Source organism: Trichoderma ghanense (genome assembly GCF_004382785.1).
Source record: "Trichoderma ghanense strain CCMA-1212 chromosome Unknown scaffold_8, whole genome shotgun sequence".
NCBI classification, from domain to species: domain Eukaryota; kingdom Fungi; phylum Ascomycota; class Sordariomycetes; order Hypocreales; family Hypocreaceae; genus Trichoderma; species Trichoderma ghanense.
Window position 1 is genome coordinate 1,129,204 of NW_027395671.1, and position 27,129 is coordinate 1,156,332.

The 27,129-nt window shown below is 57.9% G+C and overlaps 9 protein-coding genes across 9 annotated transcripts; 6 read left to right on the forward strand and 3 right to left on the reverse strand.

Annotated features, from left to right (window-relative positions):
* Nucleotides 1–706: 706 nt before the first annotated feature.
* Nucleotides 707–3,382, reverse strand: CCMA1212_006993 (uncharacterized protein; the record flags this gene model as incomplete). The annotated part of the gene is made up of 1 exon (XM_073704176.1): nt 707–3,382. The coding sequence occupies one exon, from the start codon at nt 3,380–3,382 to the stop codon at nt 707–709; it is 2,676 nt and encodes an 891-aa protein (XP_073557601.1).
* A 241-nt stretch (nt 3,383–3,623) lies between these two features.
* Nucleotides 3,624–3,833, forward strand: CCMA1212_006994 (uncharacterized protein; the record flags this gene model as incomplete). Its single annotated transcript, XM_073704177.1, has 1 exon — nt 3,624–3,833. One exon carries the CDS (start codon nt 3,624–3,626, stop codon nt 3,831–3,833), a length of 210 nt encoding a protein of 69 aa, XP_073557602.1.
* Nucleotides 3,834–4,690: 857 nt separating this feature from the next.
* On the forward strand, nt 4,691–4,945 carry CCMA1212_006995 (uncharacterized protein; the record flags this gene model as incomplete). Its single annotated transcript, XM_073704178.1, has 1 exon — nt 4,691–4,945. The coding sequence occupies one exon, from the start codon at nt 4,691–4,693 to the stop codon at nt 4,943–4,945; it is 255 nt and encodes an 84-aa protein (XP_073557603.1).
* A 1,358-nt stretch (nt 4,946–6,303) lies between these two features.
* CCMA1212_006996 (E3 ubiquitin-protein ligase listerin) lies at nt 6,304–11,231 on the forward strand (the record flags this gene model as incomplete). Its single annotated transcript, XM_073704179.1, has 2 exons — nt 6,304–10,136; nt 10,192–11,231. Exons 1-2 carry the CDS (start codon nt 6,311–6,313, stop codon nt 11,229–11,231), a joined length of 4,866 nt encoding a protein of 1,621 aa, XP_073557604.1. The 5' UTR covers nt 6,304–6,310.
* A 140-nt stretch (nt 11,232–11,371) lies between these two features.
* Nucleotides 11,372–12,742, reverse strand: CCMA1212_006997 (Serine/threonine-protein kinase csk1; the record flags this gene model as incomplete). Its single annotated transcript, XM_073704180.1, has 4 exons — nt 11,372–11,422; nt 11,503–12,477; nt 12,535–12,613; nt 12,678–12,742. 4 exons carry the CDS (start codon nt 12,740–12,742, stop codon nt 11,372–11,374), a joined length of 1,170 nt encoding a protein of 389 aa, XP_073557605.1.
* A 1,063-nt stretch (nt 12,743–13,805) lies between these two features.
* On the forward strand, nt 13,806–16,933 carry CCMA1212_006998 (Cytoskeletal protein syp1; the record flags this gene model as incomplete). The annotated part of the gene is made up of 6 exons (XM_073704181.1): nt 13,806–13,844; nt 13,937–14,029; nt 14,101–14,186; nt 14,284–14,936; nt 15,013–16,113; nt 16,224–16,933. 6 exons carry the CDS (start codon nt 13,806–13,808, stop codon nt 16,931–16,933), a joined length of 2,682 nt encoding a protein of 893 aa, XP_073557606.1.
* Nucleotides 16,934–18,019: 1,086 nt separating this feature from the next.
* CCMA1212_006999 (Spindle assembly checkpoint component MAD1) lies at nt 18,020–20,442 on the reverse strand (the record flags this gene model as incomplete). Its single annotated transcript, XM_073704182.1, has 2 exons — nt 18,020–20,230; nt 20,314–20,442. 2 exons carry the CDS (start codon nt 20,440–20,442, stop codon nt 18,020–18,022), a joined length of 2,340 nt encoding a protein of 779 aa, XP_073557607.1.
* Nucleotides 20,443–21,620: 1,178 nt separating this feature from the next.
* CCMA1212_007000 (Phosphatidate cytidylyltransferase) lies at nt 21,621–23,409 on the forward strand (the record flags this gene model as incomplete). The annotated part of the gene is made up of 2 exons (XM_073704183.1): nt 21,621–21,647; nt 21,721–23,409. The coding sequence occupies 2 exons, from the start codon at nt 21,621–21,623 to the stop codon at nt 23,407–23,409; spliced, it is 1,716 nt and encodes a 571-aa protein (XP_073557625.1).
* A 1,049-nt stretch (nt 23,410–24,458) lies between these two features.
* CCMA1212_007001 (uncharacterized protein) lies at nt 24,459–26,857 on the forward strand (the record flags this gene model as incomplete). The annotated part of the gene is made up of 4 exons (XM_073704184.1): nt 24,459–25,177; nt 25,221–25,492; nt 25,566–25,794; nt 25,852–26,857. 4 exons carry the CDS (start codon nt 24,459–24,461, stop codon nt 26,855–26,857), a joined length of 2,226 nt encoding a protein of 741 aa, XP_073557624.1.
* Between the last annotated feature and the right edge of the window lie 272 nt (nt 26,858–27,129).

The following is a 27,129-nucleotide window of genomic DNA, read 5'->3' on the forward strand; positions in this document are numbered from 1 at the left end:
GGCTGGGCGAGATGCACTACAAAAAAGCATTTGGAATTGTCTCTTAGGGATATATTGGGATAGTATTAATTTGCATGGCAAGGAGCGAGGACAAAAGCCATACGAGAGAGCGTGCCAAAATTGAGCTAACATTATGAAGGACACGAACATGAACTGCATCATGGGACTTTAGCTAGCAAATACAGCTCTAACAGCATCTATCACATATGGCAACGCCGTCATCACCAAAGGCGTGAGCCTATGACTACGGACACGTTATTCCAACACGTGACTGTTAGATTCCGATTCAAGCAGCCTCAGCTAGAGACTGCTAGGTCCTAGATATACTACTGTACACGGCCTAAACGAGCGAGAAAGGGTGAGCAAAAGCCCTCAATGCAAATCAGATTCGCGACATGTCGTGTGTCGCTCCCAGCCCGCATTGGCCGTCAAATGGGTATTTCAAACTTGATCCCATGGTGAAAGAAACAGACAGAGGAGGGGAAGAGGACGAAGGGGGAATATAGAAAGAAGGGAAAAGGGGAAGATGTAGAAAGAATAGAAAGAACAAAAAACTCCTACTCCCAAACCCATGCACATGTCGTCGTGGAGTATCGTATCCCTATGCTACCGGAGCGGAAGAAGAAAAGAAAAGAAAAAAGAATACAGAAAGAGGATAGAAGAGGAGGATAGAGAAGTAAAAGGGAAAAGAAAACCAAGACATGCCCTATTTGCCAGCAGCGGAAAAGTGCTCCGCCAGCGCTCCGACAGCATACGCCGCTCCGCCCACCCAGACGGTGCCCATCACCACCTTCTTGCCGAAACTCCTCTTCTTCTTCACCGGAGATGCCGGTCCCAGCCGCTCCGCTTCGTCTCTGCGCGTCTGCTGGCTGGTGCCCAGGGGCGGCGCGGGCTTCACGTGGCTGTCCTCGAGGCTGTCGTAGTTAACGAAGCCCGTGGGACTGGCAAAGTTGCCTGCCACGGACTGCCCCATCATGTCCACGGGGTTGACGCGGGTCGCGTTGCTGGGAGCATCGCAGGGCAGATCACTGGCGTTGGCCAAGGCGGGCCGGTTCTTGCGGAAGATGAGCACGTCGCCTCCGCCGGAGACAACGTCGTAGCCTTGCTCCTGCAGGGGCTTGAAGTAAGGGAGAAACTTGGACGCGTGCGACAGCCGCAGCAGCACCTCCGTCAGCTTGGGAGGGGAAGAAACGTCAGCATCCTCGGAGGTGGTCTCGGCAACGCTGACAGACTTGGTCGACGCGTCGTAGGCGAGGATCTTGTACGTGGCCGGCTCGTCTGTCAACCTCACCGTCACCGTCGCCGTGGCGGGCGGGGACTCGTAGTGCTTGGCCACGGTCTCTGCCGTCTCGCCACCGCATTCCTCAGAGTAGCTTGTTTCTAGTCCCTTTGGATCGTTAGAGTACGGGTCCTTCTCGGCGCGCATTTCGGCCAGCTTGCGGGTGATGCCTTCGATCGGCTCGGATTCGGACTTCGACAACTCACTGGGAAAACTCTCATCCATGGAACTCATCTCCATCTCGGCCTCATCTTCCTCTTCCTTGGCGGCCATGCGGACCCGGCTCAGTACCTGGCTTCGAATATCATCCGCCGTCAGTGACTCCAGCGCGCTCTCTGCTTCCTCAATGCCGCTTCCGTGATGTCTGGCACCGGAAGCTGCCATGTCGGCCTGCAGCTTCTCCTTTGCGTCGTACTCCCGGAGGCTGGCGGCAACAAGATCCGGAGCCTCCGCGCTCTCCACGTCCGGAGAGCTAGCATTGTAGCCATGGAGATCCTTGTAGGCCTTGGACGCCTGCTCGGGGTGCATGGGGTAAGGCTTCTCGGGAGACTCAAAGCTCTGCGGCTCGTAGTTGCCCAAGTCGGCGTAGTTCTTCGTCAGCTCCTCGGGGTGGATGTGGCGCGTCTTCGCTGGCTCCACGAAGCCGTCAACAGCATAGCCGGAAAGGTCCTTGTACTCCTTGGACGCTTCTTCGGGGTGGATTCTCTCAGCCGTTGGGCCAGCATTCGGGAATGCCGAGTACTGTGGCAGGTCTTGGTATGCCTTTGATGCCTCTTCCGGATGCACGCGAGCAGTCTTGGGACCGGCGTTGGGGAATTGCGAGTACATGTGGAGGTCCTCGTAGTCCTTGGAGAGCTCCTCGGGGGTCAACGGGCGGAGGCCATCGGGCTCGTGCCAACGGACAGGGCCATACTTGTCCAGGTCGTCATACTGAGCCGTGGCGGTGTCACGCACCTGGACCTTGGCGGGAATCGGCTCAGCCTTGGGCGTGGGATCGTTCTGCAGAGCCTCGTAGTCCTTGAGCACCGATTCCCTGCAGGTAAAGGGGCCGCCGTACGCGTGCAGGTCTGTGTAGTCTTTCGACTTCTCCTCTGGCGTCAGGCGTCGAAGGCCGTCGGGTTCGTCGAAAGTTGCCGGGCCATACTTGTGTAGGTCCTTGTAATCCTTGGACTTCTCCTCCTGCGATCTCTCTTGCAGGCCATTTGGCTCGTTCCACGTGACCGGGCCGTACTGGTCCAGATCTTGGTACATCTTCGACTTCTCCTCAGGAGTGAGCTGCGGAAGCCCGTCGGGCTCATTCCAGGTGACGGACTTGTACTTGTCCAAGTCGTCGTAGTTCTTGGACTCTTCTTCGGGCGTCAGTTTGCGAGGCGCATTCGGGTTGTCAATCTTGATTTTCGAATATTCGGGCAAGTCCCCGTATATCTTGGAACGCTCCTCGGGAGTCAGCTGAGGCAGTCCGTCCGGCTCGTTCCACTTTGAGGGTTTGTAGTCGCCGAGATCGGTGTACTGTTTGGACTCTTCCTCGGGGGTCAGCTTTCGAGGTGCGTTGGGGTCATCGAACTTGATAGCCGAGTACTTGCCGCGCTCTGCGCGTGACACTCGACGGTTGGTGATGGGGTCGATAAAGTTGAGGCTGTCGTCGGTTGTGGCTCTCAACACGCTCTCCGCAGTGACCTTATCAGAGTGGTGGAGGCTCGAGTGCAGGTAGTTTCGGATGTTCTGCAGTGGCGTCCACACGTTGTCGTCCTTGTGGAACAAGTGGTTGATGGCCTCTCTCTCGACGTCTTCGATGCTGCGGCCGGGACGTGCTCCAGACAGGTCGTCCGACCACGACTTGACGTCCTTGAGGTCGGTGTATTTCCCACTGGAACCATTAGAAGAGGCCGCCGCCTTGAGGCTCCCCGACTTGGGATTCTCCCATGATAGGCGTCTGTTGAGGGAGACGAGGTATTTGAGGGCAAAGACGCGGTGGCGGCGGCGTCCCAAGTCGAAGCCGCAGAACTGTCGGCTCTGCTGAGCGGCTGTCGGGTTGGAGTGGAGGGCATTGCGGGCGAGGAGCAGCCTGGCACGAGGCGAGGCAAGTTGCGTGGTCGAGAGCATTTTGGAGATGTCGAGCCAATGGCTGGGCGAGATGCACTACCGAGTCTAGGAGCGAAATCAACGGTCAACAGGCCATGTTCACTCACGGAATGGACAACACCACGGTGAAGCCATGGAAGCAGAGCAGAATCTCACGACTTACCAGGCAAACGTCAAGCTGAATCACCCCAGCAGCGGCAATTGCATGTGACATGGAACTCGGGCAGAACCGGGTTGTGCGGGGAAGGACAGATCGGACGAGATGGACGATGCGAAGACTATCTATCCAGATCTCACGATGCTGATGCCGACGAGCGGGGATTTGCTTGCTGTGGTGGAGAAGATGGAAGTTGTTGTAGTGGAAGATGGTGGAGGGGAGGAGCTGGAGAAGGTAGTTTGGCAGAGAGAGGAGGAGAGTGAAGAAGAGGTGAAGAAGAGGGAAGAGAAGAGACGAAGAACCGACGAGGATTGAAGGGGAGCATCAGCGGCGCGCCGCTTTTTGGCTTGTCTGAAGGTGAGCCGAGTCGGTTCACCGCGCTGGAGCGTCCACTGTCGGACGCTTGCGGGGTAGCCCCCAAGCCCCCCAAGAGAGCCCACTGCGCCCACTGTGGGCAGTCCACTAATGAGGGCGCTAGGGGGTCCGCTCGGGGCCCTGTCAGGGAGTCAAGGCCGCTGCCAGGTGTCACCGAAGGGGACGCTGCCAGTGACATGAGGCCGGGTCGGGTGGCTAAAAGTCTTGGTGCTGGAGCCGGAACTGCCTCTTTCGGGCGGTGGGATTTATCCGACGTTGCTTGACTCAGGAAGTGCCAGCCGTATGCAAACATGTATTGCATTTGTACAGTACCGTCTCATGGAGCGCAGATATGAGCAAGCAAACGCACGATTACGAAGCGCACCCGTGGACGCATATCAGCAACTTTCAGCACCAATCACGCCTCAAGCTGGAGCCTGATGCGCTATGCAGGGCCCCCAGGATCTCGCTTCCTTCAACTCTTCTCACAGGCTCAGGGACGCCCTGGGGTAGAGCCGTGACGACGTCACCGTGGGGCCCAAGCCCGAATTGACCGAGCCAAGCCGCCGCGCCGGCCAATCAGGGCGCAGCTGGCCATGGCGGCATCCGGGGTCTCATGCAAACAGGGTCCACCGGGACCAGGGATGAATGTACTTGTACCGAGTACTACGGAGTACGGAGGACGCTTGCCGGGAGATCACAAACCTGGGGATTCAGCTTCAAAAGAGGGGAGATGCCATTGAATGTGGGATTCTCCTTGTTCAAGTTTCAAGATGCGCAGGAATAGAGTTCTGGCTCTGGCTCTGGACTGCGGCAGTATGCGAATGAATGCTGGAGAGCCACAGTGCTTGTGCGAGCCTCGCCGCAGATCAGCGCTGCGCATGCGGAATGCGGTCAGCAGAGGAGACAGTGCGAGGACCTGCGATGATCCCATTTCTCTGCCTCGAATCTGCTGTTGGTGTGGCAGCGCAGCAGGCAAAGGCGGCCATGGGCGGGCCAGTGGCGAGCGGGCGGATGCACGGAGCAACGCGCATGGGACGGACTATCAGAAGGCGTGTCGATGTTGGGGATAATTCCCTCAAGTTCTGTGTACCTGATGCGTACAGGTGCATCGTGAATCACGCCGCCTCCTCGAGCTGAAGGAAGTAGTCTGAGCACAAGAAGTCAGATTCCGGACGAAGATGCAGTCTGGCAATACACGGGCAGAGCATCGGGAGGCGAGTGGCGCTCTCTCGTCAAAGCGTCGTATGCAAGGGGCCGCTGCAGCTGGTCATCGGGCTTTTTCTCCTCACCGGACGGCCAGGCTGGCCGCCTCTGGTTGGCGACTGAGGCTGAAGGGGGTTTCGTCTGCCGGCGTGTCGTGATGTGACTGGAAAGACGTCAAGCCGGCGAGTCAGTGGGGCCAGGGGAGCACAGCTGCAGCGGGTTTGGATTCTGGCAGACCGAACCGGATTGTGCTTGTACTGCAGGACAGACCACTTCGGGTTACGTGAAGGAATCCTGCAGCCCCGGATATCGAACCTTGGTGTCTGTTCTACGACTTCTTTGAGCTGCTTTCAGGCAAGGTATAGTACACGTAGTTATCCATTGTCAGAAGGCTTATCCTCCGGAGTACACACAGCAAACTTTGTTCGCCGGATAATCTAAATTTGGGTTTCGACTGAAGTTTGGCCATGCATCTTCAAGCCCCCTTTGCGATACTTTTGCGCGTCACCGAGTCTGATATTTAGAATTCAAGGCTCTGCTGAAATTGCCGGCTTGGGAGCGTGAAATGGCTCTGTTTTACCTACTACCCAGGGAGTGGCTATCCAACACTTAACTTGCTAATTCAGCATTGATAGCAAATCCCGCGTCTTTACATACCTACCTTACTACAGATACCAAGTACCGCTGCCGTTCTAACCTTCAACCAAAATGACTACTCTGCTGCTACTGCCAGATTTTCCCAGTCTAGTCTTGCTATCTGAATACATGTAGAGTGTATATATGCTAGCTTTACCCCCTGTATTTATGAGCTTGGGATACTGGATAGGTAGCCACTCCCTTTCAATGTCATTCTGCTATTTTTCTGTCTAATCTTCTCAGCTTCATTCAGCTCGAGGTGCGGCACTGCTTACATTATTCCCGCTTACCTCAGCAGCACACCCCGCTGTGACCGGCGTGACTCTTCAGCGCTTCGAGCCCCAGCTGCAGCGCTTCTGGCAGGGCGATGCTGCTGACATCACAGGCGCCTTTTTGCAACTGGAGCTGGAGCTCCCATTAGTAATTTTTCGGACAGAGGTGGTCCCTCTTCGTCAAACCTTCGCCCAGCGGCCTCTGGAGCCTTGCGCAACGCAGCTCGTCCACCATCGTCTCAGCCTCGCCTCTCCTCCTCACCTCTCCTCCTCGTTCCTCCCCCTCGCCTCTCCTCCCGCGCAACTCAACCCGCCAGACCGACCATGAAGCGCCCCAGCCGCGCCCCGGGAGCGACGTTCGGGGCTTTCGGCGCTCCGGGCGGGACGGGCACCCTGTCGTACCTGGCCGAGCCGCCGTCGTTTAGCGCCGTGTCGGACCCGAACGTCGTCGTCAGTCTCAAGAACCTGCTCAAGAAGGACAGCACCACCAAGACCAAGGCGCTCGAGGACCTGCTGGCCCATGTCCAGGCCTGGCCGCACGAGCGCAACGGCGGCGTCGAGGATGCGCTGCTCGACGTCTGGACCGCCGTCTACCCGCGCCTAAGCATCGACAACGCCCGCCGCGTCCGCGAGCTGGCGCACACCCTGCAGTTCGAGCTCATCAAGTCGGCGCGGCGGCGGGCCGAGCGACACATCCCCAGGATCGTCGGCGCCTGGCTGGCCGGGCTCTACGACCGCGACCGCGGCGTTGCGCGCGCCGCCAGCGACGGCCTGTCGTCGCTCATCAACACCCCCGACAAGGTCGCCGCCTTCTGGCGCAAGTGCCAGACGCAGATCCTCGACTACGCCATCGATGCCATCCGAGAGACCCCCGACACCCTCAGCGACGATCGGTCGACTACCAAGGACGACGCCGAGGCCAAGTACATCCGCGTCATGGCCGGCAGCCTGTCGCTGGTGCTCAGCCTGCTGCAGCGGCTCACCGACGAGGAAATCGCCGGCCTGGGTGACAAGCTGGATGAGTTCTTCTCCGAGGAGGCCGTCTGGCGCGCCATTACCTTCAACGACGCCGCCGTGCGGAAGACGGTGTGCCACCTTCTCATCACTTGCCTCAACCGCAAGCTCCCTTATGCCGAATCCACACAAGCCAGGCAGGCCATGGTCACGGGCGGCCTCAAGACCAACCAGACCGGGTCCGCGCTCGACTATGTCCGCGCCCTGACGAGGCTGTCACAAGCCGTCCCTGATCTTTGGACACCTTCACCGAAAGAGAAGAAGCCCGCGCTCTCGCGATTGCGACAGTTTATCGAAAAGGGATCGCAGGGCTGCCCCGCAAAATTCTGGGAGCATCTTGACGAGCTGATATCCGTCCTGCCAGAGGCCCAGATGAAGAAGCTGGAGACGGCCTCTGAATTCCTGGAGGCTGTCAAAGCCGGCGTCACAAACCGCGAGGAGCCCCGAACAAACACCTCCATGGCCTGGAAGTGCTATATCGACACCCTTAAGCGTTTGATCAGGAACCTTTCTGACGACGAGAAGCTTGTCTTCGCCCGCGAGCAAGTGTTCCCACTCTTTGAACAGTCGCTCCTCACCGTGTCCGACAAGCCGGTAGCCATTCCCTTGGGGCCCAACGCCATGAGCATCTTGGTGGAAGCCCACCTTACAATCCTCCGGAGCCCTCCAGTCGTTGTTGCGGCATCAGCAGAGGAGTGGAAACGCCTCAGTCAGCTGCTGTGCACCAGAATCTCAGCTTCTTTGCCGGAGGTGTCTCGCGAGTACCAGTCGTCGCAGGAGAAGATTGGCGAGGAGGGCCGCCGGTGGTTCGGCCTTGTTGGAGAGATCCACCGGAAGCTGGCCAGCATCGGAGAATCTCTGCCTGACCAGACAGCCGCTCCATCCAAGACGGTCATCGACCAATGCATCTCCATTCTGCAGAACCGCAATATGAAGCCCTTTGGGGCTGCAGTTGGCCTTGAATATGCACTCAGCACCGCCCAGCATCTCTTCGACGGCGAGACCGGAGACAAGGTGGCAGAATTCTTATCTACAGCTGCACGAGAGTCGGCGGAAAAGGTCATACAGTCAGCCTCTAGTAGGCCGCTGTTGTCCTGCCTCAACCTCTTCGGGGCAATTCCCTCTAGAGAACAGACGTACCGTACGATTTGGGGCTCGTGGGTCGAGGCAGTCTTGGAGTTGCCTGACCGCGCCACTCGCAACTCGGCTCTCGCCTCCCTTGTTTCCGAAGAAAAGGCGTCTGAGCCCACGCAAGGGAATGCTAAGCTCCAGGAGTACATCCTCTCAGAAGCAATCGAAGCTGTCAAGAGCCAGGCGCCCGGGTGGGAGCTGTTAGAGGCTGCCATGAACGAGAAAGGCCTCTCCGACGAGAGCTGCAAACAACTATCCGAGAAGCTTTTAGACATCTTAGACAAGGAACAAGGATCGGCAGAACCGGCACTGAAAGCATTGGAAATCATTGCCAAGGGCAAGCCGCAGCTCTTCACCGAAGACGAGTCTCTCCATACGGCTTTGGTTGCGCAGCTATTGAGTCTGTCTGAAATCAACAGCAGTGTTGTCTCGTCAAAGGCCATTGCGATCCGCGCCATCCTTCAGGGAGAGGGAACTGCAGGCACTCAGCCGGTCATTGAAATCATACAAGACAACCTCGAGGGAGCAGGTCCTCAGTCATTGGACATCGATACGCTCTCTAAGCAGGCTCAGCAAGCACACGCTGCCGGCATCGCCGTTGAGGAAATCTTTCCCAGCACGAATGCATGGATGCAGAAACTGGCACCTTTGTTGGAACAGCCCATCAACCCGTCTCTGTCAATCACCAACAGCCTCGGCGGCGCTGCCACTTTGGCCAATTCAACGGCTCAGCCAACTGAGATCCGCGTGGCCAGAGATCGAAAGGGCCGTTCAGTGCCCCTGAGGATGTCTCTCTACTCTGCGCGTCTTCTCGAAGAAGGAGTAGATGTTGGCAAGCTCCCGCGTGAATTTCAAATTGAGTTGCTATACATTCAGTGCCTCACTATTCAGCTTGCCACCGACCAGATGACCTCGAGGGACGACAACGGGCTATGGCTGACTTTGGACACTGCCGAGGCCGTGTCCGAGGCGGAATCGCTGGTGACGACCTTGAGGACCTCTGTCATCAACAAGAGCTCGCTGGCGTCTCAGTGGTGGGACAACTCGGTGGACGAAGAGCAGGCTCACATTTTCCGCGGACTTGTCGACCTTCTCAAGGAGGAATCTGGGGAACTGACATCCAGGGGTGTTTACAGTGCCCGGGCTCTGAGCGAGATCATCCAGGCCGTGGCTGAGGCACACGGCCTGCTTCCCAGTTTGGAGGAGACACTACTCAAGCCAGTGCTGACGAGGGCTGCTCCTGAGACTGCTCTCCTGGCCGCTGCCGCGATCTCAGGGCTCGGCGAGACAATCAAGTCTTCCAAATTGGCGAGCAACTTTTGCAACCGGCTCGTCAGCGACATCGCAGGAGCTTCTGCTGATGACGGTAAAACCATGATGATCCTCGTCCTGCTTTCTCTGTCGGCGCAGGTGTATGACGGCGGAGAGCTTCCCGTGGCCAATAACCGCATCGTCTTCGCCGTCAGACAGATTACGTCGTGGCTAGAAGACGGCGAGCCGTTGAGCGCGCCACTCTCGGCCGAGATCTGCCGCGTGCTGAACCAGCTGCTGCCCTGCATGAGCGACGTCTTTGGCTCGTACTGGGAAAAGGCCATTGAGTTCAGTCTCGACCTGTGGGAGCAGGCGGCCAGCTACCCCCTTCCCGACGCCCTGCCTTTCATCCACTCCTCACTCAAGCTCGTAAAGACACTAGAGAGCCTCGAGGATCCGAATGACGATTTGCAGGACGCGCTCCGAGAATCGGCAGTCAAGAGGTCCAAGTCGCTGATCGAGCTCCTGAAGCTGCCGCGCGGAGCCAGCAGCCAGCCTCTGGAAATTGTAGACGCCATGCTTTGCCGGGAGGTGGAGAAGGTGTCTATCAAGAACTTGAAGGATGTCTCGGATATTTATGAGCTGGTCGCTTCGGAGTCGCAGGACATTCAGACGGCGGCCTTTGATTTGCTGCACAGGGCGCTGCCGGCTATTCAGGAGCAGCGGTCCATTGACACTGTCTTGGACAAGACTGGTGAGTTTATCCCATTTTACTTTCTGGCAAATGACATGGCTAACATGTATACAAGATGCTCGTCTGCCTGATGAGCTACTGTCCCTGCTCCTCGATGCCCCGACTCTGGAGCGGTTTTCCGACGAGATGCTGGCCCAGTTCCCGTCTCCCATCCGAAGCTACTTGCTATCATGGAAGCTCGTCTTTGACGCGTTCTCGGCGTCTTCGTTCAAGCTGAGAAGCGATTACACGGAGAACCTGAAGACGGATAATTACATCTCACCCTTTTTGGACTTTATGTTTGACGTCCTCGGCCACTCGGCGGCACATCCGTTGAGCCTCGAGAGAGAACAGCTCACGACGGAGCACATCCAGAACTATGACATCAAGATTGCCCGTTCGGAGCCCGAGGAACGGAGCATGCAGTGGCTGCTGGTGCACCTGTTTTACCTGACGCTCAAGTACATCCCAGGGCTCTTCAAGGCGTGGTACCTGGCCTGCCGCTCCAAGCAGACGCGCATCGCGGTCGAGGCGTGGACGACAAAGTACTTCTCGCCGCTCATCATCTCGGAGATGCTGGACGACGTGCAGGCGTGGGTGGACCAGCAGGAGCCTCCGGGGCCTGACGAGCAGGAGGTGGTCGTGCGCATCTCCAAGAACGCGCGCGAGGTGCTCGTGGGCTACGAGGTGGACGAGACGCAGGCGTCCATCGTGATCAAGGTGTCGCCCAACTACCCGATCGAGGCCGTGACGGTGACGGGCCAGGAAGCCGTGGCCGTCAAGGAGCGCACGTGGAACAGCTGGATCATGACGACGCAGGGCGTCATCACCTTCTCGGGCGGCAGCGTCATCGACGGGCTGCAGATCCTCAAGCGCAACATTGTCGGCGCGCTCAAGGGCCAGACGGAGTGTGCCATTTGCTACAGCGTCATCGCGTCGGACAAGCGCATGCCGGACAAGCGGTGCTCGACGTGCAAGAACCTGTTCCACCGGACGTGCCTGTACAAGTGGTTCCAGAGCAGCAGCCAGAACACGTGTCCGCTGTGCAGGAATCCGATTGATTATCTGGGGTCCGATAAGAGGAGGCGCGCGCAGAGGGAGAGGGATGATTTCTGAAATGTGTGTTGTATTGGATTGGTTTCGGTTGGAGTAGGATTCTTGGATGGAGGAGACTCATTCTTGAATGCTGTACATGTGTGTGTATCATGACTTGGAAGACGGTATATGATGGTTAAAAAGGGAGGGGGGGGCGCGGTTTATCGTGATTCTGCTGTATCATCTTTTGTAAAGCACTTGTATGTTAGAGCCTGGGAGAAAAGCCGTCAGTACGTCGGCAACCCGCTAATGCGTATATATGTATATCCTTTGCATATAAGTGACGACTCACCTCTTCGGCCGTAGCCCTACTGCCATCGTATCTCACCAACCTCCCCACAACTTCTCTGAAGCCCTCATCAACACCCGGCAGAATATCCTCCCAGCTCCTCTGCGGAAACACAGTCCACAGCTCAAACGGAGTGACCTTGAAACTCTTGGCCTCGGGCCACGTATCGGGCGTGGGCGTGCCCAGGGTCTTGAAGATGCTGAGGATGAGCCCCAGCTGGTTGCCGTCCTCGTGGACGGGGCGCGACTCGAAGAGCGGCGCGGGCGGGCTGCGGATGCACTCGGCCAGGACGGTGCCAAGAGCCCACATGTCGACGGGCGGGCCGTAGGACTTGTCGCCGAAGAGGACCTCTGGCGCGCGGTACGGGCCGGTGCCGATGTCGAGGATCTTGTTGTCCGGGGGCTCGGCGGACGCGGAGAGGGACGGGTGCCAGGCGGTGCCGAAGTCTGAGAGGTAGGCCGGGCCGGAGGGCGACGCGAGGAGGATGGCTGATGGCTTGATGTCGCGGTGGACGATGCCTTGGCCGTGGATCTCGCGCAGGGCCTCGAGGATGTCGCGGAAGAGGGAGCGGACGTGGGAGGGATCCAGCGCGGAGGAGGAGGTGCTTCGGTCGAGCACGTCGGCGAGGGTCAGCGGCATGTACGGAAAGGCGAGGACGAGGCGCTGCTCGTGGTCGCGGAAGGAGTCGAGCAAGGGGATGCACGGCGGATGGAGCGTCTGCAGGATCTTGACCTCGCGGAGGGGGTTGTGCGGCTCGAGGGTGCTGTGGACGATGACCTTGAGGGCGGTGGTGCCGGAGCGGAAGACCTCGGATGTGACGCCCTCTGAGATGGGCGTGCAGTTGGTGTATGAGCCGATGCGGATGCCGGAGTGGGAGGGCGTTGGCGATGGAGGGTTTGGCGAGGGTGCGGATAGGGGGGAGGATGAGCGTGGTAGGACTTGGGGCTTGGAGGGTTGGCAGGCGGCGGTGTATTCCTCCTGGGAGATGTTAGACGGGAGTGAGATGATTTGAGAGAACTGGTATAGACGAGGTACCAGAGACGAAGAGTTGTCGTATGCAGCTTGTTCGATGGCGACGGCCTCACTCATGTCTCGTGAGGGAAGGGCTTCCATGCTATGTAGGCAAAGGTTTGGTATTAGTCAAGTGGTGACATGGAGGGAGAAGTTGAGTAGCGCACATTTTGGATATTGTGTCATAGCGGTCCACCGCCGAGACGGACGCCTTCCACGCGGATGAGGCCATGTTTTGGCTGATGGTGATGGTGATGCTGGTGTTGAGGTTGAGGCTGAGGTGAGCTCCTAAAATCACATGCACGAGATGCTTCAATATATGGATGCAATGCACAATTGGCGATTGATTAATTATGCAAGCCGCCGCTCTTGGCTCCCCTCTCGATCATGCGACACGTCATTTGAGGACTGGGCTCCAATTTGATTGAAACGGACCGGGATCCATGCTGGAATGGCATTGGCTTCGGTTGAGGTTCAGTTGAAGCTGTTCTGTGAAGCTGCACGGAAATGGAGGTGCAAAGACCCGAGGCTTCTCCGGGTGCCCAATTTGGCCGAACCCATGTACACGTAATGAGGTAAGTAAGTAGGTACGTATGTACTCTCCGTAGAAGGAAGAAGCATAACTGATGAGTAAAAGTAGGAGAATACAGCAATAGTATCAAGCAGTTGACTATACGTATTTCTCTCAGCATCAAGCAAGCCACCGGACCCCCGGACCTTCTTCCGACGCAATTTGACCCCCAGGCCGGTGGGGGAGGTTCATGTGCCTCATGCCTCGTCTCATGCCTCTGACGCTCGGCTGGCTGTTTTGGCGCTGACGAGGCTGGGGCCACAGCGCACTCGGCGCCTGCAATTGGCCGCCACTGGGGGGCGTCCGGCTAATGTCACAGCGAGGCTGGGCCCACCGGCAGGGAACGGGGGAGCGCTGGAAACCTGGCCCAGGTGGGTACCTACAGCAGTCGTTGGGTGCTGGCACCACTGCAGCCCTTCTGGAGCTTCTTCTTGCGTCTTCCACCACCTGCACCCCATCGTCTCTCCATCTTCAACCTCACCTCTACCCACGTCCATACGACATACCCTCCGCCGAACCACCACCAGCCCCGAGAGCTCCCGGCTCCCTCACTCCTCGCAGCATCTCGCCATGCGCGCATCCGACTAGGACACGGAGCCCCCGATTGCAGTCCGTCCTTCCGCCCGATTCCGCCTCTTCCCTCGATTCGACCCAGCTTCAGCTCCAGCTCCAGCTCCAGCTTCAACCTTCCCGAGCATCCAGCCGACGACACGCAGCCGCAGCCATGGACGAGACGGCGAGGACAGAGTATCCGGCCATGCTGGTAAGCCCGATGCCGACTCCGGACCCGGATCCCGTGCTTCCCCAGGCGCAATGGCACTGACAGGCTGCCCCCCGTGGCGCCGCTGCCTCCAGGCTCACCTGCAGCCCGGCCAGGCCGTGCAGACGCTCAGCGACCGCATGAAGCGCATCAACAAGATCAACCTCGAGATTGCCGACTGGCTCCAGGTACGCAAACGATGATGTCACACGCCGTGGCGCCCACCCGAAAGCTGACCCGGTGTCCCCCGTTGCTATAGGAGCGCCGTCGCGTCGAGGAGCAGTATGTCCTGGGAATGCGCAAGCTGGCCCAGTTCAAGGTGCCCAATGCGCAGTCGGAGCTGGGGTGAGTCTGCCAACGTCTCTGGCGAGATGCCGCGCCAATGCCTCTACCCCTTCTGCCACGAATGTCGACTGCTGACGAGGCCAATTGTGGCACGCAGTGTCTTCCAGCTTCCGTGGTCCCGAATCATCGAGTCCGTCGAACGCCTCGCCCAGTCTCACCAGCTCTTCGCCGATCGCGTGGGCAATGACGTCGAGCAGCCGCTCAGGAACTTCCACCAGCGCCAGGACGTCATGAACATGACCAACATTTCCAACAACCTGACCACCATGGCCCGCGAGCTCGACGAGGCGCGCGACCGCTCCGACAAGCTGACCAAGAAGGGTGGCAAGGCCAGCGCGCAAAAGGTCGACGCCGCGTCGTCCAAGCTGGAGGCGGCCACGCAGCAGTGGGAGTCGCAGGCGCCCTTCATCTTCGAGACCCTGCAGGTGCTTGACGAGTCGCGCATCGACCTGCTGCGCGACCTACTGACCCAGTTCCAAACCCACGAGTCCGACCGCGCCCAGCGAGACAGCGACATCGCCGTAGAGACGCTGGCCATGATGCTCGAGATCAGCACCGAGAGAGAGATCCAGGCCTTTGTGCAAAAAGTGACGGCCGGCAAGGCCCAGCTGCCGCCCAGGACGGCCACCAGACGCTCAGCCGTGTCGCAGAACTCGGGCAGCGTTCCGTCGACGCCGAATCCCTCTCAGCCGCCCCCCGAGGACGACGTGAGCGAGCACAATTCGCTGCCCAACAACGAGGCTAAGCCTGGTGAGTAGCTACTCAGCCATAACCTGACGACGAGATCAAGGTACATTTTACTGACCAATGGACTGGTTCCTGCTAGAATCCAAGCTGCGAAGGCTAGGAACAATGTTTGGTGGGCGACGGCGCCAGAGCGTCCATGCTGGCTTCGGCTCCCTCTCTCCCCAAAAGACGCAGGGAGCTACCTTTGGACGGCTCGGCAGCAGCCACGGCCGCGGCGCCTCGCCGATGGGATCCTCCAGCAACCTCCACGAATCCAACCGGCTCTCCATTCTCCCCGAGATGCCCGACGCAGCTCGCAGGCCGCAGTCATCATCAGACGCCATGCACCGGGACAGGGGACGCGAAGGCGAGCTGTCGACGAACGGGGACGGAAACACGAATGGCTTTGGAGCTGGCGAGAGTCTTTTGGATAGTCGAGTGCCGGCGATGCCACCCCCGAGCGCCGTCAATGGCAATCTCAACGTTGAACAGCAGCAGCAACAGCAGCCCGAAGCTGCCGGTGCGGCCGATGCGCCGCCATCCCACCAGAGCCAGCAGGAGCCCGCGCCTCAGCCAACTTCCAAGGACGACGAGGGCTTCACGATACGAGCGCCCATGAACGATCCCATCTCGGAAGCCGAGAGGGAGGCTGCTAGCGAAGAGAACGACCAGCTCTTCAAGCTCAACATCCAGAACAAGCCGATCGAGGAAGAGGACCCCGAGGCGGCACAGGCGGCGCTCTCCAGCGTGGCCAACACGCTCAAGCTGGGCTCGGCAGCCAACCGGCGCTCGATGACGGTGCGAGGCCGCCGCGACGTCCGCAACACCATCTATGCGCCGGTGTTGCACTTCCCCGAGAGCTACTCCGAGGGCGCCATTCCCGCCATGCCGGCCATTCCCGCAGCCCCCGTCTCTCCCGCCTCTCCCGCGTCCCCCCCTCGACCTCCGTCTTCCCGGCCGGCCGCCATTGCCGCGCTTGCTTCAGAGGCCAGCGCCGCCTCCGACACCCAGTCCGTGCGGTCCGGCAACTCGCTCAGCAGCGCGCACGCCAAGCATCCGGAGCTGACGGGGCCTGGGCTGAACGCGTCCATCATCGAGACGGTCTCGGTGCTCTTCGAGGGCGGCGTGCTAAAGAGTGCGGCGGTTGCGGGCGAGGTCGCCTTTGCCAACAATCCCACCCCTGATGCCGATCCTACCAAGAGTAAGTCAGCTCAATTTTCCCCCTTCCCTTCTTTTCGCCTTGTCCTCTCTTCGGGACACTGTGGACGACAACTGCGTCGTATGTAGACTGTTGATATTGACGCCCACCAGCGCATGAAACCATTCGCATCAACAACTTTGCCAACCTGGAACGCATCGGCCCCAACCGAATCTTTGTCCACAACGCCTCTCCCGACCAGCCCGATCAGTTCTCCCTCGACGTCTCCCACCTCTCCAGGACGGCAACTGCTTTCTCGTACCGCGTCTTCTCCGAAGAAGGCGAGACTCCCTCGCTGGCCCGACACGCTCCTCTCCTCATCACCCCCGCATGGAAGCCCCAGGGCGACAAGCTGGGTCTCCTGCTGCAGTATCAGCTCAACCCCGAGTGCAAGTGGACAGCCCCCGTGACGCTGCACAATGTCGTCTTCGTGGTGTCGTACGAGGGCAGGGCGACCGGAGCCCAGACGAAGCCCAGCGGCACCCACCTGAAGGATAAGCATCTGGTGTACTGGCGCCTGGGAGACGTGACGCTCACCGACGCCGTGCAGAAGATTGTCTGCCGCATCGTCGGCGCAGACGGCGTCGAGCCGCAGCCGGGCCACGTCGAAGCCCGGTGGGAGTATGCCGTGACGGGCGACGACGCCGTGGGCAGCGGCATCTCCATCTCGCGGCTGGAGGCGGCGCCGAGCAAAGACGCCGTCGAGAGCGACCCGTTTGCAGACGAGAACCCTGCCAGCTCGAACCCGTCGCTCGTGGAGCAGACGTGGGTCGACGTGCCTGTGACGAGGAAGCTTGTGAGCGGCAAGTACGAGGCCAAGTAATCGGGGGTTTTATTTCGTTGTCTGAAATTGGACAGCGTTTTTTGGGGACCGGGGGGACTGGGATAAGATATATATACCACATATATATATCTGCCTTATTATACCTTGCTCTATATATGTCTATTCTATATAGATGTATGTGGAAAGACTATTGCTAATCATGCTTGACCTGACGGGGCGCCACTGAGGTTTTCTGAGGAGCTGACACTCTTGAGCGATCGATTATTCTTTTCCGATTCCGCTTGTCTTTTAACCACCCTCTTTCTCCTATGCTTTGTTTGGGGCAGAGGAAAGAAAAGCATCACACGAACGAACTGTGTACACCGACCAATCTTTATTCTCGTTTCCATCTGTTTTTTTCTCTTTCCGTCTCTATTTCATCTACCACTCGTGATATCAAACGGTCTATTTCCTTTCCCATTATCCTGGGTTGTCATCTGTTGCCGGAAGGGCGAAGAGGAGAAAAGCCTTTCACTGTTGTTGATATGCATACACGCTCACTATCTAATACCTCTCCTTACTTACTTGACGCTTTGGTCCCAGACTCTCATTAACCTCTCATTTTTTCTTTCTTTTTTTTGCATCTTTTCTTTGTGGATAAGGGGGCATAAGAGCAGGTGGTGGTTTGAAAGTGTACGAATGTAAGGTAGTAATAGTTTCTCTTTTTGCTGACAGATGGATGAAACATGTTTCCTTTTTTTGTTGATGCCTTGAATGAACTCTACGTATTGCAGAGGATGAAAATGCGTAAAGAAGGAGGTTTCTTCATTCTGAGAAGATACAGTTTGCTCTTGTGAATTTGTGGTAATATACCATCGAGCCAGATAGAGAGCAAGGCTCATGTCTCTTTTCTTCATTCAAATCTAGCACAATGCCTTGCTCACCGCCCGACCCTTCGAATTAGTGTACCCCTGAAAGCTGGTGAACCCAATCCACAGGCAATGCCTCATAACATCAACACGAATAATCATAACCCAAAACAAGGACTCGATATCGGGCAGCGCTTGCATAATGAATCGATATCCGTTGACCTTCTCTGCTTATCCCCTTATCCCCGACCTCCCTTACTTCAACTTTCATCCATCGTCACTCCCCCGAAGAAGCCCTCGCATGCTCCTCGTAAAACTCGAGCGTCAGCGCCGCCAGAAACCCGGGGATGCACCCCTTCTCCCTAACCCAGAAGGCAATGTGATCCGCAATCTTGCGCGCAAAGGCGCTCTTGGGCCCGCCGCCCACCTTCATCGTGCCCCTCTCGCCGTCAAACACAATCGAGTTCTCGTGCTCGTCCGTCTGCGACGGGTAAAAGGTGCTCTCGACGCGCATCTTGCCGTTGGGGATAAAAGTCACCGTCCACCCCAGCGTCGAGAAGATGGCCTCCTTGAACTCGTGCGACTTGGAGCCCCAGACCTCCTTGAGCCGCCGCGCCGACTTCTGCGCGCTCGCCGTCTCCGCCTTGGCCGCCGCGATCTCGCGCTCCATGGCGCCCAGCACCGACGTCGGGATCAGCGGGATCGAGGGGTCCGTCTCCCTCGACCGCAGTGTCGCCAGCAGCTCCCGGTTCTCCTTCTGCAGTGCCTCCAGCGTCGCCCGCTTGATGGCCTCGTGGTCCGACGTCGGGTTGCTGCGCAGCGACAGGATGCGCGTCTTGGTTTGCTCTTTGGCCGCCGCCAGCTGCTCGCGGGTCGTCGAGAGGTCCTTTTCGAGCATCGCAGCCTGCGTCTGCGCGCTCGTCAACTCTTCCTGGAGCTTGCGGTTCTTACGCGTAAGCTGGCCCATCTGCTCGTGGGCGGCGTCGTCGTCGGCGCGGCTTCGCTTGGTGCCCGCAGACAGCAGCTGCGGCAGTGGTGATGATGATGCTTGCTGTGACGCCGATTGATCCATCGACGACAGCTCGGCATGTAGCCGCTGCACCTCCATCTTGTAGTTGTCCACCATGTCCTCCAGCTCCTGAACTCGCGCCGCCCGCGACTCGTCGAAGCCCTCCGGCTGCATCGTGTGCTCCTCGGTGTCAAACGCCTTGAGCTGCGCGCGCAGGTATTCGACCTCCTTCAGGGCCAGAGCACGCTGGCGCTCCAGGCGCATGCGGACCTTGTCGGTGCTGGCCGCCTGCGCAGTCGTCGTGGCGTTCTCCAGTTGGCTCTTGAGCTGGGCATTCTCCTCCTCCAGAGCCTGCAGCTGCCCCTGCAGTGCTGTGACTTCGGCCCGGACAGCCCCCAGCTGCTCGACGTAGGCGGCGCTGGTCAGCCGCTCCTGGACAAGGGCGCGAGCAATTGCTTCAGGGGAGTCAAACTCGGCCTGGCCGGTTTCTGACACCTTCTCGAGGTAGGCCGACCAGGCCAGGCGCTCGTCCTCCAGTCTCTGCCGCTGTATCCTCACCTCAGCCAGCTCCGCCTCTAGCCTTTCCGCCGCCTCGACCTTGCGCATCAGCGTCCTCTTCTCCTCCTCGACTATCTCCACGGCCTTGTTGTTGGCCCGGAGTCGTTTCAGCTCGGCAAGCTGTTCGCGGTTTGTGGCTTCGAGAGCCCGCATGTGCGAGACCTGTTCCGACAGCTCCGTCTTGATTGCCTCGATAGTCTCTGCGTCGCCGCTCTGCGCCTTGAGCCGCAGCACGTCTGCCTCCAGCTTGCCAATCAACTTGTCCTTCTCCAGCGTTTGCTCCTGATATTGCCGCAGCGTGGACTCGCGTGCCTCGCCCTCCTGCTGCATCTCCTGTATTGTGCTGTTTGCGGCGGCGATTTGCATCTGCAGGTCGCTGGCCTTTTTGTCTGCTCGTCTCGCTGCTTCGTCTTTGGCGCTGGTCACGTCCTCCAGTTGCTCCTGTGCGAGGCGGGCTTCGTCCTCGGCGGCTCGAAGCTTGGACTCGAGTTGTCGCTTGTCGTTCTCCGAGGATTCCTTCAGCTGCTCCAGCTCCTGTCTCAGCGACTCCATCTTGGTGTCCGTCCTGGCCTTTTCCGCCTCGGCAGACTGTCGTTGCTGAACCTCCTCCTGTTCACGCCGCCGGGCCTGTTCCATCTTGTTGCTCTGCTGAGACAGCGCAATGTCCTTTTCCTGCTCGGCGGTCTGGAGGCGGTACTGCAGGGTTCCAACCTCGGCCTTGAGGGCCTCAATCTCCTTCCGAAGCTTCTCATGTTCGTCTACGTCGGGCGGCACGAGGTTTTCCTTTGACCTTGAGCGCTCGAGCGAGCTCTGGACAGAGGCGACGGCGACGCTCTGTCTTGAGGGGGGTCTGTCTGCGTTTGCGTCTCCGGCGTGGGTGTTGGGCGTGGGCGTGGGCTGAGTTGCTCGAAACGAGGCTATCTAGAGAGGACAAACGAAGCACAGCGTCAGCATATCTGGAGCGCAGCTCGTCAATCCATCATGCCAGACCATTGCCGACTCACCCTCGAATCCCGCAGTGACAGATTCGGCCGCGGCACTCTCGAGGTGCTTGGGGTCCGCAGCCTGCTGGACGAGCGCGAGTCTGGCCGACCGGCAGGGCCTCCGGCATCCTGCGTTGCGCGGCCGCGCATCTCGACTGACTGAAGCCTTGAGGATCTCGATGACGATTGTTGTCGAAGTTTTCCTTCTCCTTCCGTCTGTTGCGAAACGCGCCGCTTCGCGTCTGGGAGATGCAATGCGAGGGGTCACGTGATGTGCAGCTTAGGGTAGGTGTCCTGGATGACTGCTGGAATTGGCGGCTAGAGCTGAGATGTACGTATGATGAGTTGTGGAGAGCCAATTGGAGAAGATAAATATGGTGAATGGTACATGTAGATGTAGAGGTGACAAGGATGTCTGATGCCGTCTGCAATCCACCGGATGACTTGTTCAGATGTAAACAAGGAAATGGAGCTCTACAGCACACTGGAACGCCACCAAGGCTACGGGCAGGTTTAGAGCTACTACCACAGACTGAGCGTCAATTGACGGCGTTGCGTTGGTAAAACGGGCAGAAACCACTGGCAATTGTAAGACAGTCGGATTGTTATTGAGGACGTCTACAGCAAGCACCAGCATCAAGAAAGAGGACAGAATCAGTCGATATATTGTATGTCCTTTGAGCAAGAAGCTGCATGTTCGACTAAGAGCTCGCGGCATCAGATTAGATCCGGCCAGCCAATCGGCACTCGGCTCATCGTCTGGGCACGATGATCTTCCATGGTACTGTACCTGACTTCCCCCTGTTGTACCTCAGTCCTTCCAACCTACAGCTGTCGTAAGAAAGGTACCTTAGGATTGATGTGATAAGAGTTTTCGAAAAAGCATAAATAGGTACGAGTAGAGGTCGTGATGTTCACAGGAACTTTGAGAGATTAGTAGTACGGAGCATCAGCAGCTTGTACAACTAGGTACCGATCGCAGAGGACAAGCCATGACGCAGCTCAACGACCCGTGACCCACCCGCAGATACCAGCAAGGTACCTCGACGAGATGGTGGGCAGCTTCTCGTGCAGCTTCTCCTGCATCCCACCAAACGCAGCCGAAACACCATCAGACGCCCATCGGACTTGCATCGTGCCCAATCCCGCACATAGATCAGGCTCTCGTTATCACGTACATGGATTGCTTTGCTTGAGCGTCACCCCGTGGCCTCTGCCGCTGCTCCCGCTCCTGCTAACAAACAGGTACAACCTGCCTTCGACTCGAACTACTGAGGAATTGCTTAGCTCCCGCGACCGACTGAACCGGTTCGCCGTCTTCATTCGCAATGGTTGCCCTTGGAAGAAGCCTCGGGGTAAATGATACAGCATAGCTCACTGCGAGTACCTTGTCGCGCACATCTTGACTGACATGGAATCCCTCGACAGGCAACGAGAAGCTCCCTGTCAGCGACAGCTGCGCCTCGGCTACCGTCGCTCTTTCTCTCGCCCGTTTCAGAAGCGCGATACGGCTACCAACGATTGTCCTCCTCCTCATCATCTCTACTGTCGTCGTCATCGTCTCGTTCATCTCGACAGCGATGGCCATACGAACCGGCGACTTCCCACCAGAGCCGACAGGTACACAACCAGAGCCATGATCAGGCATCATCGCCATCAACGCCGACATCATCCGCAGCGACATCGTCCTCCTCGACACCAGCATCGTCGCCGTCGTCATCGTCATCATCATCGCCACCACCCTCAAACCCCCGTCGCAAGGAATCCGCCGGGGGCAAGTTCAACCTGTATGGCGACGAGTGGGAGGATACCGTCGACTTCGCCATCCAGCGCTTCGACGAGCTCCCCCATCGCCTCTTTGGCGTCAACCAGCACATGATCATCAACTACGAGCTCAAGGAGGCCCTGCGCGTCATGTTGCGCCAGTTCAATGCGCCCATTGTCTACTGTTTCGCCTACGGATCCGGCGTCTTCCCCCAGGAAAAGGCCGGCCGTAGCATTAGCGAAGCCGAATTCCGTGCCGTCCATCCCAAGCCGCCCGAGGCGCTGGTCAAGGCCCAAAAGGGATCGCCCAAGATGATTGACTTCATCTTCGGAGTCACGCACACGGAGCACTGGCATTCCATCAACATGAAGCAGCACCGGGATCACTACTCGGGCATCGCGTCGCTCGGCTCGGGCTTCGTCTCGAGAGTCCAGAACTGGGGCGCCGGCGTCTACTTCAACCCCTACATCGAGATGAACGGCATGCTGATCAAGTACGGGGTTACAAGCATCGACAATCTGGTGAAAGACCTGTCCACCTGGGAAAACCTCTACTTGGCAGGGCGCCTGCAGAAACCGGTCAAGATTCTGCGGGACCATCCGCGAGTCCGCCTGGCAAACCAGATCAACCTCATTGCTGCCGTGCGAACAGCCCTTCTCCTCTTGCCGCCCGACTTCAGAGAGGCCGATCTGTACAGCACCATTGCCGGCCTCAGCTACCTCGGCGACCCGCGAATGGCCCTGCCCACCGAGAACAAGAGCAAAGTGGACAACATTGTCTCCAACAACATGGTTCATTTCCGCCGACTCTATGCTCCGCTGATCCGGACGCTTCCCAACGTGGCCTTTGTTGACCCGGTCCGGCTGGACGACGAGAACTGGATCCTGAACCCGGACGCCAACGCCAGGCTGCAGCAGGATATGGACCTGGTGAAGCGAGGAAACATGGTTAGGCGCCTGCCCGGGAGCTTCCGGTCTCGGCTCTACTTCCAATACCGCAAGAAGTTTGGCATTCCCCAGGACGAGTTCAAGGCCATGATGGCGGCCACCTCTGACCAAGACGGGGCCGTCAAGCGCCGTCAAGCGGGAGAGTTTGAGAAGCGGATCGCCGCAGATGATCCCGAGGAGCTGCGGCGGATCACTCGGCAGGTCATCAAGCAGACTGTCAACTGGCCGAGCACTGTGCAGAGCATCAAGGGACTGATGATGGGCGGCTTCAAGAGGTCGTGGCGGTACCTGGGCGAAAAGATGGCCAAGTGGAAGAAGGGCAGGGCCGAGAAGGCTTCTGGAAGCAAACCGGAGCCATCGAACAAGGGCCAAGGTGCTGAAAAGGCGTCGGGAAAGGAAGACTAAGGTCGAAGATGAAGGCATTGTATTTGTAATTATCTCGAATGTATGTATCTACGCATTGAGCACACGATAGAATTATCTGCTAGAGTTGAGGGGAGGGGTGATGGGCGGCGCTGTTCTTGTACTGATAACTCATCGGGGTGGCTGGGGACACGGGACCTGACCTGGATGGCATATTATGCATGAAAAGGAGCAGAAAAGTGAAGCAGGCTTGGTGTGAGATTCTGTAGCGATAGGAATATGGGATAGTCTAGGATAGAATGGGTGGCGTGAGGGCTTGGGCACGGGGCGTTGATGATGGATGGGTGAGCGCTGATGAGAACAAAAGCAGATGTACAGAATTGTATTTACGCAATGCTCAGTCAGAGAATCATTGCATGTGTCTTCGATTGGGCATAAAGGCATCGGTGAGTGATGTCGTGATGGGAGCATTGACATCTGGGTGTGTACGGAGCAGAGGGATAGAGAAAGGGGGGAGAAGCAACATGAGGGAGGTGGCTACTACCTAGCAACCTTGGTCAAACCACCTAATCTCTTCTACTACTGAGCGCTGTGTAGAGTAGAAAACAATGCTTCTTCTTCTGCTCCTGTCTTCATATACTTCCAGTCACGTTATATACTTTTATCGCAGGAAAATTAGCATATAAAGACCAGCTTTTTACTCTCTAGACATACCTGAACCCAGGACGGTGGTTAGCCAAGTCCCTTACAGACTCACCTGGTAGTTCAACCACCAGTAGGCATGGATGGCATCTCACTCTCGCGGAAGGATACCTTGTTGGCTGATGCAGAGCTATAATCATTTTCAATCTAACTACAGCTCGCAAGAAGACCATCACGACGCTTATCTAGATGCTCAAGATGATGTCGAAGGCTGAGCCTGCTTCAGCGCCGAGCGGCGGATAAAATGCTCCGAGGGTCCGACTTACCGCCACGCCCTCTCTCAACGGCAGTATTACTCACTTCACCTCGACAATCTCGGAATCTCGGAACTCCCCTCCTTATCTCATGCCCAACCCTCAACGTCATTTTGGGTCTTGACTGTTATCGCAATGAACCTCCAGCGTCAGCAGCCCCCCGAACCATCTCCGCGGCAAGTCGAAATCGACCGCGTGCTCCGTCTCCGCCGCCTCTCGCAGGCTCGGTCCTGCTACCCATGTCGCCAGCGCAAGGTCAAGTGCGATCATGAGCATCCCTGCCAGACGTGCCAGAAGCGAGGGCATCCAGAGATTTGCTCGTACGACGTGGGCGTCAATCCGGAAAAGAGGCGCGGGAGGCGTGCCGGGGGGCCTGCTGCGGGTGCGGCGCCTCAACGGGCTGTTCGGAGGGGAGAGCCGTCAGGAGGAGGCTCGGAGCAAGAGCCGAGGCTTGGGTCGTCATGTCGGCCTCGACGACGACATACCCGTGGTGCGGGAGCTGGTGCCAATGGCCCTGAGTCCGAGTCATCTGTCACTCCCAACGAAAACACCGTGGCATCTCCTTCTTCTCTCGTAAGCCCACAGACGTCACACTCGACTCTCTTACGGCGGCAAGACACAGAGGCGGCAGACTGGCCTCCCGTCCGAAAGGAGCTCTACCAGGGCGGCAGCTCCGTGCTCACCATGTTGCACGGCTCGGCCGATTCACCCGCCGTGGAGATGAGGCGCAAGGCCGGTCCGGTTCTGGGCCTGCACAACACCTTGGAGTTTTATCCCTTTATGAAGCTCAAGACGCTGCAGGAGAGGTGGGCGGCGTTGTTGAAGCTCATCCCCCAGAGGCAAGAAGTGTTAAGGTATGTCTTGATACTCTAAATGCCTGATAATTCCTTATCTCAGCATTATTGTCAGGTACTTTCCATCCCATGGCGCCACGATATACCCCCTTAACCCCGTCTTGCTGGACCCTGATGACTTGGAGTCCGTCTTTTGCGACTATCTGTCCGCCCAGGACGCTGGCGAGCTTCGTAGCCCTGATGTGGTGTCACCAAAATGGGTCTCCAAAGCCTGGATATCACGAATTGCTCTGTTGCTGGCAGCTCTTGCCACCAGTGCTCATTACTCGGTGATGCAGTCTCCGAGGAAGCGTGCTGAGCATTCCCTTGACTTTTGTGAGTTGGAGAATGAGGCTTACTTCTATATGTGCGACTTCTACATGATAAAGCTTACCCATGTCATCTTCAGTACAACGCGCGTTTGACGCTCTATGTCTGGCCAACTACGTTCTGCACCCATCCCTTGACGCTGTCCAGACCCTCCTCATCATCGGAACCGTACTTCAAGATGTTGGGCAGTCAGATGGCGCCTGGGTGATGATGGGCACCACAGTCCGGGTAGCGCAGGCACTGGGCTTGCACCTTCAGAGTGTGTCTGAGCAGTCGGAAGACGGGGCCAGGAGGAAGCGGGCTCTCTGGTAGGTCTCATTCTGTAACATCATTTGGCCAGCAACTGACTCACATTGTCTTCAAAGGGATACCATCTGCAGGCAGGACTGCTTGCTCAGCCTGTGCCACGGCCGACCGCACATTGCCTCGAGGCAGTCGCTTGCCACCAGAAAGATCCTTGCCAACCCTAACCGCCCACTGAACTTTGCAGAGACGCTGTACGGCATGGTCTCTGTGTGCACTGGCATCCTGGAGCTGGAACAGCCAAGCTGTGAATCATCGATGAAGCTGTTGGCGGAGCTCGATGGATACTTATCGCGAGCTTTGCCATATTTGCAGGGCCGAGAGAAGTCTTCAAACATCCAGCAGCGCTACGAGGCCCTCACCGTCCAGGTTCAGCTGTCTTGGGTAGCCTCGTTCTTGTGCCGGCCCGTGCTGACGACGTCTTCTGCCACGGGCAATGACCAAGCTGATGTGGTTCGGCTTCTCAAGTCTCGGGCCAAGAAAGGCTTGATGGATACAGCAAAGGCTTTCATCGAGTTCCAGGCCCTCAGCAACATCCCGATTCGCACATGGTCCATGATCCACGCAGTCCTGAGTGCCACCATACTCCTTTGCCTGTGGGAGGAAACGCGATGCGACCAAGAAAGCCGAGACGTGCTGCAGCGGGTGATTGAAATCTTTTCACGGGCAGCACAGGCGGACGACGAGACGGGCATGATGGTTGATGCGTCTGGCACCAATCACTGGCTGTCAATGAATCACACGAGAGCTCTGGTAGCTCTGCAGACCGCCTTGCAAAAGGCTCCCGCTTTTGATACCAGCCCACCGTCATCTCCTGAGCGGCAGCACGCGGAGGATCCGGTCCAGCAGAATGAGGCCTTACCGAGGATGCAAGAGGCAGCTGCGGTAGACCCGATGATGGAGGGCGTCATGGGCTATAACTTTACCGCCTTGCTGGGTGACGGGTACGTCTTCATTTTCCCGGGCTGCAAATTAGTGATTCTCGCTAAGTGTGTATTTCAGTATGCTAACGGACGGCTCCTTGGACCCCTGGGAGATGTCGGGACTGTCGCCGTTGATGTACCTTGACTCAATTATGAAAGGTGAGTGCGATAGCGCGGCTTGTTGCAGGACGAAGCTGATGGTGATGCAGCGCCGTATGAGGCAATTGACGAGGTCTGAACCAGCATTATCGAACCACTGAGTGAAATTGGCCTCCGAAGTTGCAATCCCATCGTTTCGCGACTGTTCGGTTCGTGACCAGGGTTCAAGCTACGGCTTATATTCATCTCGGCGGCTCGGCACCTCGGAGAGCTGCAATCATTTGCCCAGCTCGATCAACTCTCGACTTATGCAGCGCT